Source organism: Apis mellifera, linkage group LG7, assembly GCF_003254395.2.
Source record: "Apis mellifera strain DH4 linkage group LG7, Amel_HAv3.1, whole genome shotgun sequence".
NCBI lineage: Eukaryota > Metazoa > Arthropoda > Insecta > Hymenoptera > Apidae > Apis > Apis mellifera.
The window spans coordinates 818,618-838,204 of NC_037644.1; the positions used below are offsets into that span (position 1 = coordinate 818,618).

Below are 19,587 nucleotides of genomic sequence, written 5' to 3' on the forward strand. Positions count from 1 at the left end.
AGCAATAACGATAAGCCATCTCCTGTTTGCATGCAGGAAATTTCAAAACTGTGTAACTATATTCCGTTCCAAGAGGATAGAAATCTAAACTTTCGCACAGCTTTGATATCTCAAAATTATGGTTAAAATTTCTGAAGGATATTAGGAATTATTTCCAAGAAATATTTCTTTTTAATTTGAATTAAAAGATAGGTAAATGTATACAAAAATAGTCAAATTACATCAACAAAATGTCAAATGGTTAATTCAAAATTTATATTTGAAAAATGAATATTTAATATTATAAGGAAATTGATCTAATTAATACATGAAGTCCATGGAATCCTTGGTTGCTATAAAGAAAATTGAATCATAAATTCTATCATTAAAAGAATGAATTTAAATATTCAATTATTTATAAATTTATTCTCTGGCCTAAGAAACTGGCTCTTGATTTCGGTAAAAAAATTCAGAATTCGTTTAAAATAGTAATTGAGAAACGAACGAGAATATTAAATCTTCGATAAGTAAACTGCGTACAAAAAGTAATTTAAACGTTTCCTTATTATTTCGTAAGAAGAGAACGAAAAGGCAAAACGTTAGTTGCATTAAATTGATAATTTCAATGCTGACGAGTATTAAGAGATTCTATCTGATATATAAAGAATCGCAAGCAGTTTTTCCCATCAGAGACAATAGCGAAACAAAGGAAATCGATATCGAAAAGGGGGAAATTAATTCTGAAAGTTTTAATTTTTCGTATCATCAATTTGGTTGATAGAAGAAAATTCTGAAACTCGTATTCATACATGATTGATCGTAACACAACGGACTAGTTAAAAGTCAATTCTCTCAACTTTTGTTATATCTAAATTTAATAAAAGAGATTTCCGATTAAAAACAGAATATAAATATTTAGTGGATTTGAAATATCGATTTACGTTACACGTCAAAAATAACGAGGGATGATTAATAAAGTAATGAATTTGGATTCGTTTGAAGAGCAAAAAAAAAAAAAAAGGGGGATGGAAAAAATTTTCGTCACCGAGAATGGAATTATATATAATTCGTTCTGTATATATTCGAGAATGAAAACGTGACTAACCACTTTGCACTTTTCCTAATGCATTCTTATTTTAGTACATTTTATTAATGATATATCAGTTATAACGTAAGATTCAGGCATTAATCTTTTTTTATCAGATGACCTGGTAAAAATGAAATCTGGATCCATTAAATTAAGTATTCCTGGCGGGAAATTAAAAGTACTTGCTAGCGTGTTTCATCGAGCGATTTAGTGAGAAAGGTATCGTAATATATATATATTTATCTCTAGCATATAATGAATACGTTCGTGTTGTACGTTTAAGAAAAAGTATACGCGATTTTTAATATCTACCAATTGTACATGCAAATGAAGCTTCCTCGTGTAAGAAATAATAATTCAATTTTTAATCGATCACTTTTAAATTGTAATGAGATAGGTTGGAATTAATTTTACCAAGAAGAAAATAAGCTTTCTTTAAAGCAGAAATCTCTGTGACATTGATCTTGAATTCATTTATGCATTTTCTGTTATAATCATAACTTTACTCATATCTGTTCAAAATTTATATGTGTATATTTGAAAAATAAATATTTAATATTCGATATAAGGAAATTGTTAAGAAAATTGATCCAATTAATACATGAAGTCCATGGAATCCTGTTGCTATAAAGAAAATTGAACTATAAATTCTATCATTGAAACAAAAGAATGAATTTAAACATTCAATTTTATTAATATTATTCAATACTTTTCTAATTCGACTTGTGATTCACAATAATACATAATTTTGTGATTTTAAATTAACCTCGTTTCAATATGTTGATTAGAGTTTAACATAGTTAAAAAATAAAGCATCGTTATTCCTAAAATCCAATTTACACTAGTTTTACATTACTATTCCATATTTAAATTACATTTGATAAAAATATTAAATGCATTTACATAAATATTTAAATATTATCTTCTAAATCAGGAAAAATATATTCTACTTCAACTGCTTAACAGAGAAATGTCATATAATTGTATAAAAATTCGTATCTACGTTATACTTTATTATCTCCCAAGAGGAATAAATTTTCTCGCACAGTTGGGTCATCTATCCATCCGAATTCATTACTTTTACTTTTCTACGAAAATAATAATAAATTGCTGGCGATAAATTTACATTCAAAGAAGATATGAAATTTTCGTTAAAGTTTTTCACTTCCTAATGATATATATATATATATATGATATAAAAATATTCTTATATATAAATCTTGTGACTTTAGATATTCTTTATGAATATTTTCCGTTATAAAGTTATATAATCTGTTAAGAGAAAACTTTCAACCATCCTCGTCCTTTCACCCTTCCATTCACGAAGTACAACTTTCTTTTCCACAATGTTTCCTGACTCGTGCTCAACTATCTCAACTATACTTATATTTATGAACACTCTCCTGTAAATGTAAATTGAAGAGTGAATAGAAATATCATAAATCCGACATTGTTACACGCCTCGAAGGAACTTCTACTTTCTTCCTCTCTAATTTACATTTTTTTGAATTCCACTCGTGATCTTATAAATTAAAAAATCAAATATATTAAATTTCTCTTAAAATTTAATACGAAAAATTCTTTAATTCCAATTCCTCTATTTCTATCCAAAACACGTATATCTACAAAACAATCGATCTAAAAAAATCAAAAAACCTCTCCTCCAAAAAACGAGAGTCGAAAGCCTCGAAATCGATGAAGATTGGCATAAAAATCGGGGAGAGAAGAGGCAAAAAAAAACAGGAAAATGATCGAGGCCGAGGGAATAAACTCCCTTTCTTACTCTCTGGGCTACGAATGGAAGAAGGACGGATGGAGGGAGAGGGCAAGGCAGGGTTTCTCACGATGGGAGGCGAAATCGTTAGCCCTCGTTTGCGCGTAAATCTTGTGCAGCTGTCGGCTGGGTGAAAAGAGAGGGAGGAAGGGAGGGAGGGAGAGAATCGGCGCGGATTTGCAGTTATCCTTCGACATTTCGCGATGTCGTCGTGACACAGCAGCCCCGGATAAACGCCGCGAATCACGCGGCCATAATTTAGTAAGCTTCTTAACTCGGAGCCAAGGAGCACGTGCACTTTATTCACAATCGTTGCCAACTCGGCTGGTGACCGATAAACACCGGCACGATTCAAATGAAACTTCCGGCTCCGTTTTGCGACGATCGTTCGAATACACGCGTGCGTTCTCTCTCTCGCTCTCTCGCTCTGTCGCTCGCTCCATTTAAGGCCAATCGCTATTCCTGCAACGCTTTAATACCCTCAATGAGAGGTAATGCCATTCCGCGAAACGAAAAATGCTTGTCGAAAGTGGTTACGCTTGAAAGGGGAAGGGATATACGATGGATACGCGCACCTTGTTCGAGATTTTTATTCCCACATTTTCATTTTATGTCGCTTTTCGAAAACCTCTGTATTTTTCCAGGATTTCTTTCTCGAAGAAATTTTACATTTCGAATCGCAATTATGATTCTTCTTCAAAGCGGCCATTGATTCGCGATTAATAATTTGAAAAAGGAATTAATTAATCTAATTCGAGGATTGATCGAATATTTTAAGATTAGAGGGAAATAGGTATAATTAGGATTGGGAAAATTGGAAAATTGTTCTAGTCTTCGTTGCATCTTTGATAAAACTCATTAAGGAAATTTGTTATATTTTATTTCGTTTTTTGAATAGCAAAAGAACGTGAAAATTTAACAGTGATAATATTTATTATTTAAAATTCGTATAATTATGGAATTTTTATTGGAATTAAAAGATAACAATTTGTTTCAATTCTAAATTTTTTTAAATACCTCTTTTGAAAAGCAAAAGAACGTGAAAATTTAACAGTGGTAATATTTATTATTTAAAATTCATAAAATTGTGGGATTTTTATTGGAATTAAAGGACAACAATTTGTTTCAATTCTAAATTTTTCTAAATATCTTTTTTGAAAAGAACGTGAAAATTTAACAGTGGTAATATTTATATCTAAAAATCGAGGTGTAAAATTATGGGATTTTTATTGGAATTAAGGAACAACAATTTGTTACAATTCTAAATTTTTCTAAATATCTCTTTTGAAAAGCAAAAGAACGTGAAAATTTAACAGTGATAATATTTATTATCTAAAATTCGAGGAAATCGTAAAATTATGGGATTTTTATTGGAATTAAGGGACAACAATTTGTTACAATTCTAAATTTTTCTAAATATCTCTTTTGAAAAGCAAAAGAACGTGAAAATTTAAAAGTGATAATATTTATTATCTAAAAATCGAGGTGTAAAATTATGGGATTTTTATTGGAATTAAACAACAATTTGTTTCAATTCTAAATTTTTCTAAATACCTTTTTTGAAAAGAACGTGAAAATTTAACAGTGGTAATATTTATATCTAAAAATCGACGTGTATAATTATGGGATTTTTATTGGAATTAAGGAACAACAATTTGTTACAATTCTAAATTTTTCTAAATACCTCTTTTGAAAAGAACGTGAAAATTTAACAGTGATAATATTTATTATCTAAAAATCGAGGTGTAAAATTATGGGATTTTTATTGGAATTAAAGGACAACAATTTGTTACAATTCTAAATTTTTCTAAATATCTCTTTTGAAAAGCAAAAGAACGTGAAAATTTAACAGTGGTAATATTTATTATTTAAAATTCGTAAAATTGTGGGATTTTTATTGGAATTAAAGGACAACAATTTGTTACAATTCTACATTTTTCTAAATACCTCTTTTGAAAAGCAAAAGAACGTGAAAATTTAACAGTAATATTTATTATCTAAAAATCGAGGTGTAAAATTATGGGATTTTTATTGAAATTAAGGGACAACAATTTGTTACAATTCTAAATTTTTCTAAATACCTCTTCCATACACGCGCATACAACTCTTGCCTTTCTAAAACATCGCATCATTAGCTGTTAATAGCTCGTCCGGAAGCTAGTAATTGCACAGTTTCACCACCTTCCTATTTTGTAACTGTCAGCTGCCAATATCATCAACCGGATTCTGTAAACAATTCTTTTATAGCCGACGAGGTTTCTTCCAGTCAGGAATTAACCGCCACCGAAAATGTTTATTTGATTCTTCGCAATACAAAAGAATTTTTAACACGTTTGGAAGAAACACGTAATATTTATTATATGCATCGTTCCTTAATCCTTAAATATATAAAAATTCTGCAAATACTTGCAAAGAATAATTGCGAAAAATTAAAAAAGCACTTTCGTAATCATTGTCGAATTACAACAAAAATATATCTGCTTCCTGTTTTCTTTTTCTTTTGTTGTAATCTGAAATATAATACGCAAAAGAATATATCACATCGCGACGATAGATGTTAAAGATTAAATTTAAAAAGGGTTAAATGCACATTTCCCCCCTCGAAAGTAAAACAATAAACCTTAAACGCTTTGAAAATATTATATATTCCAAGATTAAATACGAAAATACAACATAACCTCTCTGTAACGCGATAAACTCCTCTAATGCTTCCATAATTGCGATATTAATCGTAAAATCACGTTACGTATCGAAAGATCGAATCATCGATATAGGATTATATCGTTTTTGGAAATATATTTCAACTATGTCTCTCTCGTGGTATTATAAATTTTATGAAAAGCGTTGAGTGGATGGGATTCGAGCTAGGCCGATTTTTCCATATCGAGAGAAAAATGAAACTGCAGGATTCACGTAAACGCGTTGACGAGAAACTTTCATCACGGCCTCAGATTCTTTTAATAACGACGATATGAGATCTCCACTTGGCATATTTATGAACACTGAGGAAACACATTGCAGAAATTCATTCGCAATTATTTTCTTTTCTCCTCCACTCCATTCTTTATTAACGAATTTATCGATAAATCGATTATCAGCCTCAGATCGATTAAAAGCGTAATTATTATTATTATTATTGTTGTTAATTTTATTTTCTATTCCCTTAATCTATTATTTTTCAAAGTTTTTAAATTATAGGTGTTGGAAGATTTTTTTTTAAAAGAAAGTTAGAAGAAGCTCCTACGCTGATTTAATGGGCTGTTATTTATTCATAAATGCGATTTCGTAATTTTATAAAACGCTTTAGAGTTTGGAAAATTCTTTTTAATCCATTTTTCTTTCCTTTTATCAAAGTAATGAATCTATCGGGAAAGGAAGTTACTAATGATCCACCATTTCTCGATAATTCGAGATTTCGTGTATAATAACTCGTTCAATTTTCTTATAAACAAGATTAAAAGCAAGGAAAGAATTTGATCCTCGAGCAATCGTTAACAATAATGAATTAACGCGTTAAAAGTTGTTTTTCGTTAAGAATTTTTATCAGAGGCAAGGATATTTCATTAAAATCGTATTTTACAAATAAATATCATTAATCCAACGTATAAATTTTATCATTTATTCTTAGTTAGCGCCAGTGTTACGCTCGCGTGGATTTGCGAATTAATTGAAACCGAGTTCAACCGATTCAATTTCGTAAAATAAAAAATATCTTTTAAACTTCAATTCGCTTACTTTCCTCGCGAATCTTATAAATGCTCGATATCCGGTGTGTCGCAACACGTGATACGCCGTCAATCCTTTAATTGAATTCATCTCAGCGGAGAAGTGCATAATATTCGCGTCACTGATTCCGCGTTGAAATTTTGCATGCGGTCAGGACGCATCATGTACAATGAACGTGCTAATGGACAGCAGATGTTATTTTAATTTTCCACCATTAATTTTGTATTTATCCTTTATCTATTCTTCTTTCTTCCTTTTTTCTTCCTATTCCATAGGAAAATAATTTTCAAATCGTTTCTAAAATTCGCAGAATATTTTCTAAAAAAAAATAGAGATATTTTCAAAATCCATAATAAATTATAATTTTGTATATCGTTGAAATTGACAAGGGATTGGATTTATTTAATCCAATTTCTCGTAAAATTCATTTCCTCCAAGTTTACGAGATGGAAGATGTTGGAACAAAGGAAGGACGGAAGAGAAACTATTTTATTAACGACAAACGTTTCTTCTTCGGATAAGAATTGGAAGGATTGGAATAATCGGCAGGATGGAAGGGAATTATACGGATCCTATAACTGGATTTCCTTTATTTTTTTCATCATCTGCCGGAGACGCGATTTAATTTGCACTTTTTTCATTCCTTTGCGAATTCCGTTGGCGGGAATAAGAGGCTTTCCAGTTTCGAATTTTTCACTCGTCGAACGGTGCATGGGCGGTGCCACAACGGGAGAAAGAGTAACTAACGTGGAAATTCAACAACGAATTTTTATACCCCGAGAAAAATTGAAATTGCGGTAGTTTTTTGCCAGGACAAGTGTTTCGACGTGCGTGATTTTGGAAAAAAAAAGTTACGCGTCACAAAGTTGCTATACTTCACTGGGGAGGTGGATTAAATTGGTGAAATTGATCACCATGGAGAAGAAATTGAAAGTGCCGTGAAATTTATTCGCGTAAACGAAGATTTGTGATCTAATATCTACGCGTGACTTTAATCCTACGATCCTTCGAAATTGAACACACTTGTTCGAAAAATTAAAAATTGCTCCAAGATTTGAAAATAATAATTTAATAAAAGTGGAGAAATAGATGTATCTTTAAGATTTGGAAGATTTTAATCGAGAAATTTTCCATCTCGTTATTTTTTTTCTTTTCTGCACATTTTGTTGAATTATTTATATTCTATAATAATGAGAAAAATAAAATAAACTGCAAGTTTTGTAACGCGTATAAATTAATTGAATTTACAATTTTCATTTTAACTTATAGGTTTTAAATTTTAATTGTAATAATAAATATATAAGAATGTATAGATGTGTTTGATTTTAATTGAAAAATTTTACGAACAAAGAATATTTTTTCTGTCCCTCTTTCTCCTCCTTCACTTGTTGAATTATTTATATTTTAATTATCGTTAAAAAAAAGAAGAAGTTAAAAAAATAAATAGAAATTTCGTGTAAATACAAATTTTATAATATGCATCACACAACAACTGATGAATTTAAAATTTTCATTTTAACTTGCAGGTAATTGGAAAGTTTGAACGTTATGATTAATTAAATTTTAATTGTAGTTATCGTTAAAGTTATTTATAAAACTTGATATGGCTTATTTTCGATAAAAAAAAATTGTTTATAATTATTCGTGAAATATTAAGTAAATCGATGCATAATTTTTATTTGACGTTGTTTTCAACTCGCATATCCGATATCGAATTATTTAAACTTTGATTATCATAAATTGAAAATATAATATCGTATAAATAAAAATTCGATGATGAAGTTGCATACATCGAATCACGATTTTAATCATATAATTGATGGAATAATTTAATTTCTAAAACATTATTGTGAAATAATAACGAAAAGTGTATTATACTATATTTAATGCAAACGATATCCTAATTTAACGTAAATGAAATCTACGAATAAAACAGTTATTCCACACAAAATATTTTTTAGAATAATAAAATCGATTACTTTTATAAAAAAAAAAAAGAAATTAACAAAAATTAATCGATTTTGAATATCACATCTTTTTGTTTTAATTTCCATGAAGTAAGAAATGCGTAAGCAATATCGAATGTGATATTTTAAAAGCAAATTTTGCAAGTTATGATGTTTCATTAAAAAAAAAAAAGCCGTTAAAAGGTTCAGAATGAAATTACATTCCAAAATCAATAAATATTAAGGTACAAATAAATTTACAAATATTTATTTTATATACGTAAACAATGAAAAAAATCGCATTCAAGTTGAAATATAATATAGCTTCTGAAAAAAAAAAAAAAAACAATTTTATCCAGTTTTTAATTCTCCTCGATGAATGACTTGTCGAAAAAAAAATTATATATCGGTTTTATTTGCTTATGGAATTTACACGATTAATTTTTAAATAAAAGAATCAAATTCCATTAAACGCACACTCCATTTCTTTGTTATTTTATTTTATGCAAATTTTAATTATATCTACTTGTAAAATTTACCGTGGATACATACTTATTAAAAATTGTATACCTTTAATCTTCGTAAATACACGAATATTAATAAATCTTTTAAAACGTTTTAATATTACGAATATTAAAGTTACATTAGTTGAAATCTGAATATATAAATCGATATTTGAGAACAAAAATTCAGCAGAATGTAGTAGCGTGGAATATAAATACAATGGAAAAATATTCAGACAGATATGGAAAAAATATAGCGAAACGAAAGATTTCGTTTTAGATTTTTCGTTTCGACTTGTTTCTATTTATTTATTTATTTTTTTTTTTTTTTAATAGATTCGTACCTTCGAATTTTCCACGCGACGAGATTAAAGAGACAACGCGACCATTTTAATGATATCAGCCATGCATTCCACACAGAATCGAATACGATTTTAATTAAACACCGAAAGCTGTCTGATGAAAGAAATAAATCACTTGTTATGGCTTGATAGATACAATTAAAATAAATAAATTCTTTTCATACGAATCATAATATATAATCATAATATTTCATGATTTTTTTCCAACCAAGTAGATTTATTTTTTAATTTTTAATTTCATTCCTCCTATCATAATATAATATCAGTAATCAAGATTTTTGAAAATATTAAAATGTTGAACTATCTTTTATTTTTTAAAAAATAAGAATATTCGTATTTTTAGATTTAAATTTTTCAATTTGTATCATAAAATAGATGCTGACATCGAATTAGAATAAATTTTAATTCCCATATTGCAACATATAATTAATACTTTTTTGAAAATTTGATCGATATTATACAAATTTTCTCATATACAATTCAAATAGTATTTCATAATATTTTTAGATTCTTTTTCTTTCGTATTACGTTCCTTAATAAACGTATAACGAAAAAAGCTATTGCTTTTTAAAGATGTGGCCCTTTGATAAGATTTTATCTCTCTGAGATATCTTATTTCTTGAGATATGCAAATCACGTTACGAGTAGCACGGAATGTTTACGTACAGGGAATAAGGCATCCACAGTTACGCATTAATGTTCAAACACTATTTCTGAATTTATTACTTTATGTATACGAAATATCCGTTTTTTTTTTATTATTAAAAATCTATAAATTAAGATTATGAGTTTAAATATGTAACGAGAAAGGATATTTGTACACGATCATTAATTGTATATTAACTCGTGTCAGCGAGTTCTTCCAATCGAAGAATATTTTAATAAATAATTTCTTATTTTTAAAAAAATTGTCGAAATGTCGATTCATCGTGGATATTATTACGACCCTATAAACTCTATATAAACTCTCACAACTGCTTTCAAATCACGTTATATTTCCCACAGGTATGATCCAGAAATTGGATATTTCCGTAGATAAATTCCTGTGAATGCAATCAGCCAAGGGAAAATATTGTTGATACGATATTTTTCATATTTTTCTTCTTATTACTACATATACATATACGGATTTTCTTCATTTACGATACACGATGTATAATATAATTCAAACAACAATTTCATGATCTTTAACAATTCTTCAAATATTTACACAACTCAATTGTATTTCGCTCATCTATTTATTTTAATTTAATTTAATATCAGAGAGTTGTTACATTACATTGTTTCATCAATTGCCTTTACACGTTATTAAGATTCTTTATATTTGACGTATCTCTTTTAATTTGATTTCTTTAATTTAATTTAATTTAATTTAATACAATGATTTGTATTAAACGTATATAATAGAGATTAAATTATTCCTTGTTATTCTCCGATTTATATAATAAAAATATTCGAGAATATACAGAATTTTCACAAAGGAGAAAAGTATAGAGTTTGATGTGAATTTAATTTAATTTCGAAAATATAAAGGATATATTGCAATTACTATTAAAAAGGTAAAATATTTCTATAAATTAAATTATGTTATTCATTTTTCAAGATAAAAAAGGGCGGTATTTTATTTAATTCCCCGTATGATAATATTGGAATTAATAACAAAATAAACTCGCATTTCACAATTACGAGTTTCTGCTAACTTGGGCCATAATTATAGCAGGATTACTTTTGCCCCGCTTTCCAGTAATATTTTAATTCCGAGATTTGAATAATGAATCATAAAGTTAATTTTAAACTGAACTTTTATATTAATTGCCATATGCATTTTATAATTGTAAAAGATTTTTCCTTTTCGAAATGATAATAATTTAACAATATATATATCTTTTATTGATAATTCAATTATAATTATATCTTATATTTTATACTTAATGTATTATCTTAAAAGAAGAATATAAATTCCAATATCAATTAGATAACTCATATGAGAATATAATCGTTTCATTTTCCACCAATAAGATTTAGATCTATTTTTATATTTATCATTATCGATAATTTATCTTTCATTTTCAATTGATAACATATATATTCTTTATTACTTTACCTTCTAAGTAAAAAGATCATATCTTTTTCGATCACCAATCCCTGTTTAATTCACCAATTCATTATTTGTTCTGTTATTATTAAAAAAATATTCTCATATGAAAAATCTCATTTCCTCGAAACGATTTCACATCGAAAATTGAACTGGTATTACGTGCAATCCATTATATTCTACGTAGCGACAAAATTTCATTAAAATCAGAGTTTTGTGAATTTTCGTAGCAAAAGTAGTTTACAAGTAGATTACTTTTGCTATATGTATTCTATACTTATTACGAAGTCAATGTAAGTAAAGTATTAATGAGTTTCAAGGAAATATAACCATCATTTAAAACAAGTTCCATCTATCAAAAGTACCTTTTATTTTATAATTGTTAATTACTTGTACACAATGTACAGAGTTATATAACTTGAATAATAGACTTTTCAATAAATTATAATTAAAGAGATTTTTAAATTTTAATCGATGTTGACTTGTGAAGAAGGAGTCGAACAACCGAACTGGGTACGTATTTCATAATTTTAACCTATTTAATATTTTATTGCTCGATTTTTCAGTGAAATTTTTAAAATGTTATGTTACGTTCTGCTTTTAATTTCAATTTCCTTAGAAAAAAATTTAACCGATATATGACGTTATTAAAATATTAAAATAATATAAATTATCGATAATCATTTGATGAGCAATAGAAATTTAATGAATTTGTAACAAAGATAAAAAAATATGAAAATAAAATGCTTCCATTCTTATTTGTATACACAAAATTTTAAATTTAAAAATTCTTCAGATTTTTAATTTGTTTTCAGACTTATTAATAACTTATTAGAAATTATTGTGTTGTGACGTGTTTAAAAATCATTTCTCAATTCTATTATTCTTTTTTATTGGTTTTATCGATAAAATATTTTTTATTTAAATTATAAAGATGAAAACAAGAGAAATGAGCAAATGTAAATATTTTATAATTACATCATTCCTTTCATAATTTTCAAACGAGAAAGAAAATTACAGGAATAGGATATCGAAATTATTTTTATTATTCTATGTCTCTGCTAAATCTGTGCAATATTTAGCGATATTGACGGGTTGATATATTGACAGGGACAGATAACGAGGCTACAACGTAGGAATGGTGTCTCGTGTATATTGGTGTGGCAATGTGAATGGAGATTGTTCATAGCAGAAACAATAAACTTATAGCTCATTCCAGATCTTTGTATCGCATCGTCCATATTGTCCATGGCTACGTTATCTTCGGAATGCCGAATTTCAAGCATAATAATTTATCGATTTATCTATTTTTCCACTTTTTATCGCACGCTTTGCCTCCACCTATTATAATCCATATTGAATTTGGAAGCTTTTATCGGCTCGTTGATAGTTGTTGAAAGTTTCATTTTTTTTTTTTTTGAAGGAAAAAATTTCATCCCACATCGTTAGCAAGTTAGTTCAGAAGATTATTCCATCGTATTATTATTTCGAAATTTTATCAGACCGCGAGTTTATTACGATATTGATTAACATCGAGCAGAAAAGCAATATAATAAGTTGCATAGAAATATTCGCCTATCAACTAATTTTTCCAATTGAATTTCTCTGTATACAAATATGGATATAAAAAAGACTGGAAAATTTTGAACAATTCCAAAGTAATTTTAATTCGACTGTAATACAATTAATGTAAAAGCCATGTCATCAAAGAGAGAAAAAATTTGGATAAACTTCACTCGAATTAATCTCTGATAATCATTTTCAAAGAACCATTTGTCTCTTACCACAAATACAAATTACTTCGTATCAACAATTTTAACACGCAACACTAGAAAAAAAGAAAGCTTTAGACGCGAGTTTATTTCAATATACGATCGACAACTCGATCAGCAGTCACGAAATTCACTGCAATTTAACAAGTTTGAAATGGTGGGAAGGTGTTTGGAGAGGGTGGCAACGCTTGGACGGCCAATAATGCGACCGAAAGTTGGCATTAAACTACTCGAACGACCATCAGGCGTACTACTCTCAGATCTGACCTATCAAGTTTGCGATCGACTTACTTGCTTTATTATCGAATTACACGATAACGTATCGTGTACACACACAAACGCTGTATACAGAGCACTCTAAATCACGATACATTCTACTTTGCTGCTCGAACTTGACAAAAGTGTTGAAAATTGAATTAAATTGATCTCACGCTGACGCGAAAGAGGTAAGAGTTTTTCTATTCGCCTCGTTAGCGAATATCCAGTTGACTGGCAGAAATGAAAAGATTGCCGTGCAATATTAACCAGTCTGAAAGATTGACGTCAACATTCACCTTGGAGAGTAATGATAGTAGACGTGCGATTATAATGCTTGCCTGTATCTACTTTCTTTGAATGCGAATAGCCGGTTATATCAGTGCTGATTACTTGTTGATTATTTAGATGAAGGGAAAATTTGAGAAAATTATCGAATCACGATCTCTGATGTAGATCGAAATGTATTTTCCATTCTCGTGAAATTGACATTATTTTTCATCGAAAGAAAAAATTGTTGCTTATTTGATTCTGATGAGATTTTAATTTATAATCTTTGTTTAATTCAAAGAGAATCAGATGCAATGAGCGAGCTAGCGTAATTAAAGGAATAGAGGAATGTCTGTAATTTTATTCGTGCGGCTATCTAACGAGACATTGGCTTGCAATTATTGGGGAATTGGCGGGGAACGGATCAGATTGATGAACGAGGATAATTAGATGAATAATTCTCTTTCGAGAATTGTTTTTCTTTCAATGTCCAATTGTATAGATTCGACACAATGATTGTTGAATTCTTGGAATAGGAAGACATCGTTTGAATAATCGTATCGAATAATCATTTTGATTCTTTTTCTTCAAAAATTGAAAAAATACAAATAAAGGAACGGAATTATAAAAATCGTAAATTACAAACGTAAGAAGTTATTTCAAGAAATTTATTGTTATGAAACGTATATCATCCTCGTTATGATATATTACAAGTTACTTGAATTATGAGCTATTTACGAGAGAGAATAATCGAGGAAAATACGCACGAAATTCAAGCAGCTATAAATAAAACAAAGTTATTCGTCATCGAGTAATTGCTTTATGTTGAAAATGTTCGAACGAATGACCAAATACGATGAATCGTATTGTGTCCTCAACTATAATTATCCGACAAATTTACAGAAGAGATCCACATCTAAACGCTTCAATTTTTCTCAAACTTCGTTGTTAATTAAATAGAAAAATTTCCTCAGATTGATTTGAAAATTAACATTAATTGGAAATTTAATCATCGAGGAAAAAAAAAATACGTTTCGAAGAATCTCTCGTTCCATGGGAATCAATTTGAATACAATTTACGTCACGATTCGAGCAATAATACATTTTTGATGTTTGCAGATATCTTAAAATTACATCTACAGTATTATTGTGATATACAGTAAAATGTACGTCATTAAACACTCGAATCGTACATGTTATCTTATTATATAAAGGGTTGCCTCTTCATTGATATTTCAATCGTTTTTACCTGAAACGAAAGGAAGGATCTCTACTTTCTAAAATTTCTTCAATACACAGTAAGATTCTAATTTCTTTTTAATATAAGCTTTATAATTTAGCTTCTCTCCTATTGCTTAGAATAACGCAACATCTATTCGAACGAATCTTTTTTCTTATATACAAATAGTCCAAAATTTAATATTTATATCATTCCATTATCAGTAATAACAAATTCAAATGCTCTAAGAATTTTTCATATATAATTCATATGAAGGTATCGATAGAATGTAACATTCGAATATTTATTATTCAGATACGTGAAAAAAAAAATGAATTAACTTTGTGTCTTCACGACGACCTTGTATAAATATCGAGGCGTCGTGAACAAAGTAGCTCGATAAAAGCGAGCCGCGGTTACTTTTTTACTGGCGAGATAAAACAAGGGTCGGTCGGTCGAGACAATCGACCCTGATCGCCATTCGATCGTAGAGTGAATATTAACGCGGCACACACGAACGTTAAGGGGATAACTCGAGCAATCATCACCCTTGTTTCTCTCTGTTACAGATCGACGAGATGCCACTGTCGGAGTTCCGTAAAAAGAAGTTACTCTACGTTTTCAACACCTTCTTCGGTGAGTGCATAACATATACTAGTGTGCTTCACACACGAATCGTGATATATAATTGATTTTACAAAGTTTATTATATTAACTGCATCTATATTTAAAAGTTTCTTCCTACGAATTAAATTATTTCGAATAATACATTTGATAATAATAATAATCAAATTGCATTGATCTTTTCCTTTGTTCATCCATATTTTTTTAATCTTCTAACAATTCGAAAGAAGATCGAGGATGATTCTTTCCTCAAAATTTCTTCTCCAGCGCGAGGCATCAAGATATGATCCGATATGGCGTCAATCTTCCCTCAAATAATTATCCCCGGGAAAATTTCACGGCCAGAGCAGAATCTAGGGATATTATCTATGGGTCCCGTAGTACGTAAGCTCGTGCGCCGCGAATCGCCCATTACTTCTCTCCCTTTCATTGCCAGTTGCCTGGTAACGAAATAACCAAAACCGATTCCTCCTCGAAACTCGTGGGTCAGCTAACATTCTTCTTCCATTCGTCCGGCCCCTATCGCGAGCATCCTCCCAGCGAGATGAAATATAGCCAGAGAGGGGAGGAACAGTGGACAACATCCTCCCGAGGGTATTTTTGGTTGGAACGGAATCGAGGAATCGTTTTGTTCTCCCTCTCTCTGTGTGTTGGGTCCACGCCTATTTACGGTAGAGGCGGATAAACAATGGTTAAAGGGGGATGGAGTTGGAATTACACATTCGTGGAGATGAAGAACAACGTCCTTCTTACGTGTACCAATTATCCAGCTTCGTGAAATTTCTCGAGAATACGTTCGTATTCCTTGATGAGATGAAACTTGGAGCGTCTTTCGAACACAAATATTGTTCGATCGTTTGAAAGAGTCGTAAGCGTTAAAACCAGGGAAGAATTCGTCTAGAAATACATTAGGTCAAAGTTGTGCGACGACACGAGGTTTATTAATAATGTGTCAAAGAAGGTTGCTTCATAGAGGCAAACCTACTACCGACTGTTCAGTATTCATTCATAGCTTCAGTGTCATCAGCGTCATTAATAATATGGATTGGATTTATTCCAAGAATATATGTATGACGAGTAACTAATATCGATTATATTTTCTTTTTCTTTTTCCATTAATATCTATCCGTGTTTACTGCAAAAATCTTTTTATCACGGCTCCTTTATACACGGTTTTACGACGATACTTGGACGATGCTTTGGATATACGCATGGTGAATGGGAGGCAGGTATATAAAAATTACGCGTTAGGGGATAAAACTCGCGAATGGTAAGTGTCCGCAACGGGAATCGCATTTTAGTTAGCATAGGCAGCTGCTACGTATAAGAGCGTGGAGGTCAGAGCGGCGTGTACAGTGTACACGCTTCGCGGCTCTCATTAGCCCCTTACTTTCTTCCCTTCTTTGACCGTCGATCCACTGCTAAACATATCCTGCGGGGCTGTTCTTCGATACGGTATTTCACCGTGACCCAGAGAATCTTTGCGTGAAAACTAGATGTTTCACGGTTGTATAACGCGATAATTGTAATTCGTTCAAATATTCGCGCCTTTTAACGATGGATATTGTGAATTATATTTTCTTTGTATCCGATCTTTCCACATTTCGTTTCGAATCGAATTCTTTTTTTTTTTTTTTGTCAATTCTAGAATGTAATATGTCGAGAAATAAATTGGTTGGTATCGGTTTGAGTGTATATAATAATTTTATATTTAATTATTTCTATGAAAAAAGTTCCAATTTCAAAGATTTAACAAAGTCGAATATTTGGGCTCGTTTCATGATAATGATCCAATAAATGAACGTGGAATAATATAAGCTAAGGTAAAGAATAAATGTATTAAAAAGAGATGTGCATAAGAAACGTATATAAATGTATTCAGAATTTTTAGAAATACATTTAATGTATTCGTATTTTTATATCAAACGAAACATTTCACAATTTCATAATTCTTCGACGAACTTTTTAAAAATGTACAATGAAATTATTGAAATAATATTTAAGAAAGAATTTTTCATAAATTTCCAAAATAATCCTTATTTACTCAATTTTACTAGAAAATTGATCATTTTGCTTCTCTCGTTGAGATTGCTGTTTAGCGAGCGAGGAGCGAGACAAGAGGAGAGAAAGAGATAAAAAGAATTGAAAATAAAACAGGAGAAGAGAAAGGATTCGCACGAAATTAGAATTAATAAACGGGAAATCCGCGGATGGATGCCGGAGGGATTTGAGGATAGCGGGGGGACACGTGAAAAGGGGAACGAAGAAAAGTCGGGAGGGGAAATGTGAAATTGGGTCGACTTTGCGAAAACTAATGACGTCCGATTCAAACGGCGAGAAACGACGACCTTGTGGGGCGATGAATGGCGCGATCGACGGGAGACCGTCCTTTCCACGGATCCACCGTGCAGATTTTGCACACACAACTCTTGCTGGATACAGGCCAAAATACCTCTACGCCCGCCCATACGCCCGTATTTCATTAGATCGATTCCCTTCGTCGCGTGTTTCGCCTACGTATCGAGTCCTCGCGGGCGAGTTTTGTTTCTCGATCATCGACGCGTGCACGACCGATAACCACGATTAATGCTAACCATAAATGCACGTTCGATATTAACGCGACCGCTTAAACCCGATGCCTTTGACATCGTACATTAGTTTCAAGTTCGTTCCTTTATCTACGACACCGTGCCACTTCCTTCCATTGGCCTCGTGCCAAAAACTTCGTCCATTTCTTTCCTAACCTATTTCTTTCCCTTCCGTCCGCCCGATTCTCGAACAGTACCGACCGTTATCTCGAGGATGGCAATGTCTCGCGCCTGCTGTACCGATCGAGCGGGTCTCGGCAGAGACAGAGCTTCTCACGATTAAAAGATTAAATACGATAAAAATTTTTGTCTGCCTGTGTAAATGTAGATTCTTCTTTTTCTCGTCTTATTATGATCTATTTTCGAAGAATCGGATATATATTTGCGAAGATTCGTATCTTTATTTATTTATGCATTTGTGTTTCCTAGATTTCAATCAGAGTGGCGCGATTGACAGAAAGGATCTTGACCTTGCTATACAAGTAAGCCAATTTTTTTTGTGTTTTATTAATGTCATGATTTTCAACGAAAACGATAAATCGATGAAAGGAGATTATGGAAAGTGTTTCTACGAACAAGTTTCCTAATTTTTTTTTTTCATAGCGAATCAATGAGAACAGAGGTTGGTCTGCTGACAATCCCAAGGCTCAGAGTATAAGGGATACTTTGCTTAAAATGTGGGATAATCTGAGGCAAGGGGCTGATACGGATCAAGATGGCCAGGTGAACAATCTCAATTATATTTCAACAATTCGTTTTTAAAATTTTTAATGTGAGATTTTTAAAATTTTTATTCGCATTACGACGAAAAATCCTGATTATATTTTCACTCAGAACAGATAATAACGCTCTTTTTATATTTTTTCAGGTGAGCCGGGAGGAATGGTTCCAACTGTGGGAAGAATATGCGAAAAATCCGTCGAACCCATCCGAATGGCAAGAAGCATACATGTCTGTGACGTTCCAGTTGTTCGACGCATCCGGTAAGTTTATTATTATCATCGTTCCAAGAAAATATATGAAAAATAATTGAAATGCACTTTTGTCAAAATCTTTGCAAGATTCGTTATTTACGAAAGAATTCGATAGCAACAGTCAAACAGAAAGTTTCGTCCAAATAATAAACAATCGATCGATACAACAAAAATATTCGAAACTTCTTTACATCCTACCATATTCAATTTCAGAAAACACTGTTTGCTATTTTTGTACACGCGATACTTTTTATTCATCCTTTTTTTTTTTTTATAAAAGAAAAATAACCTTAATTGCACATCTTCTTTCAGTATTTATTATTCTTGCCCCAAATTTCTTCGAATAAAATAAATTTTAAAATTATTTCAATTTTACATCGAATTTATCTGCCCACGACTTTTTGCACGATTCA

The 19,587-nt window shown here is 30.5% G+C and overlaps 1 protein-coding gene across 2 annotated transcripts in view; it reads left to right on the top strand.

Annotated features, from left to right (window-relative positions):
• LOC410013 (calexcitin-2) overlaps nt 1-19,587 on the top strand; it is a 49,695-nt gene that overhangs the window by 28,811 nt on the left and 1,297 nt on the right. Inside the window, exons 1-5 of one of the 2 annotated variants that reach the window (XM_003249174.4) lie at nt 14,943-15,066; nt 15,558-15,624; nt 18,630-18,682; nt 18,804-18,923; nt 19,069-19,183. In XM_003249174.4, coding sequence (XP_003249222.1) covers nt 15,567-15,624; nt 18,630-18,682; nt 18,804-18,923; nt 19,069-19,183 — 346 coding nt within the window. In that variant the 5' untranslated portion in view covers nt 14,943-15,066; nt 15,558-15,566. Of the gene's footprint in view, nt 1-14,942; nt 15,067-15,557; nt 15,625-18,629; nt 18,683-18,803; nt 18,924-19,068; nt 19,184-19,587 lie in introns of those variants that run through there. The other variant, XM_393500.7, reaches the window with a different exon arrangement.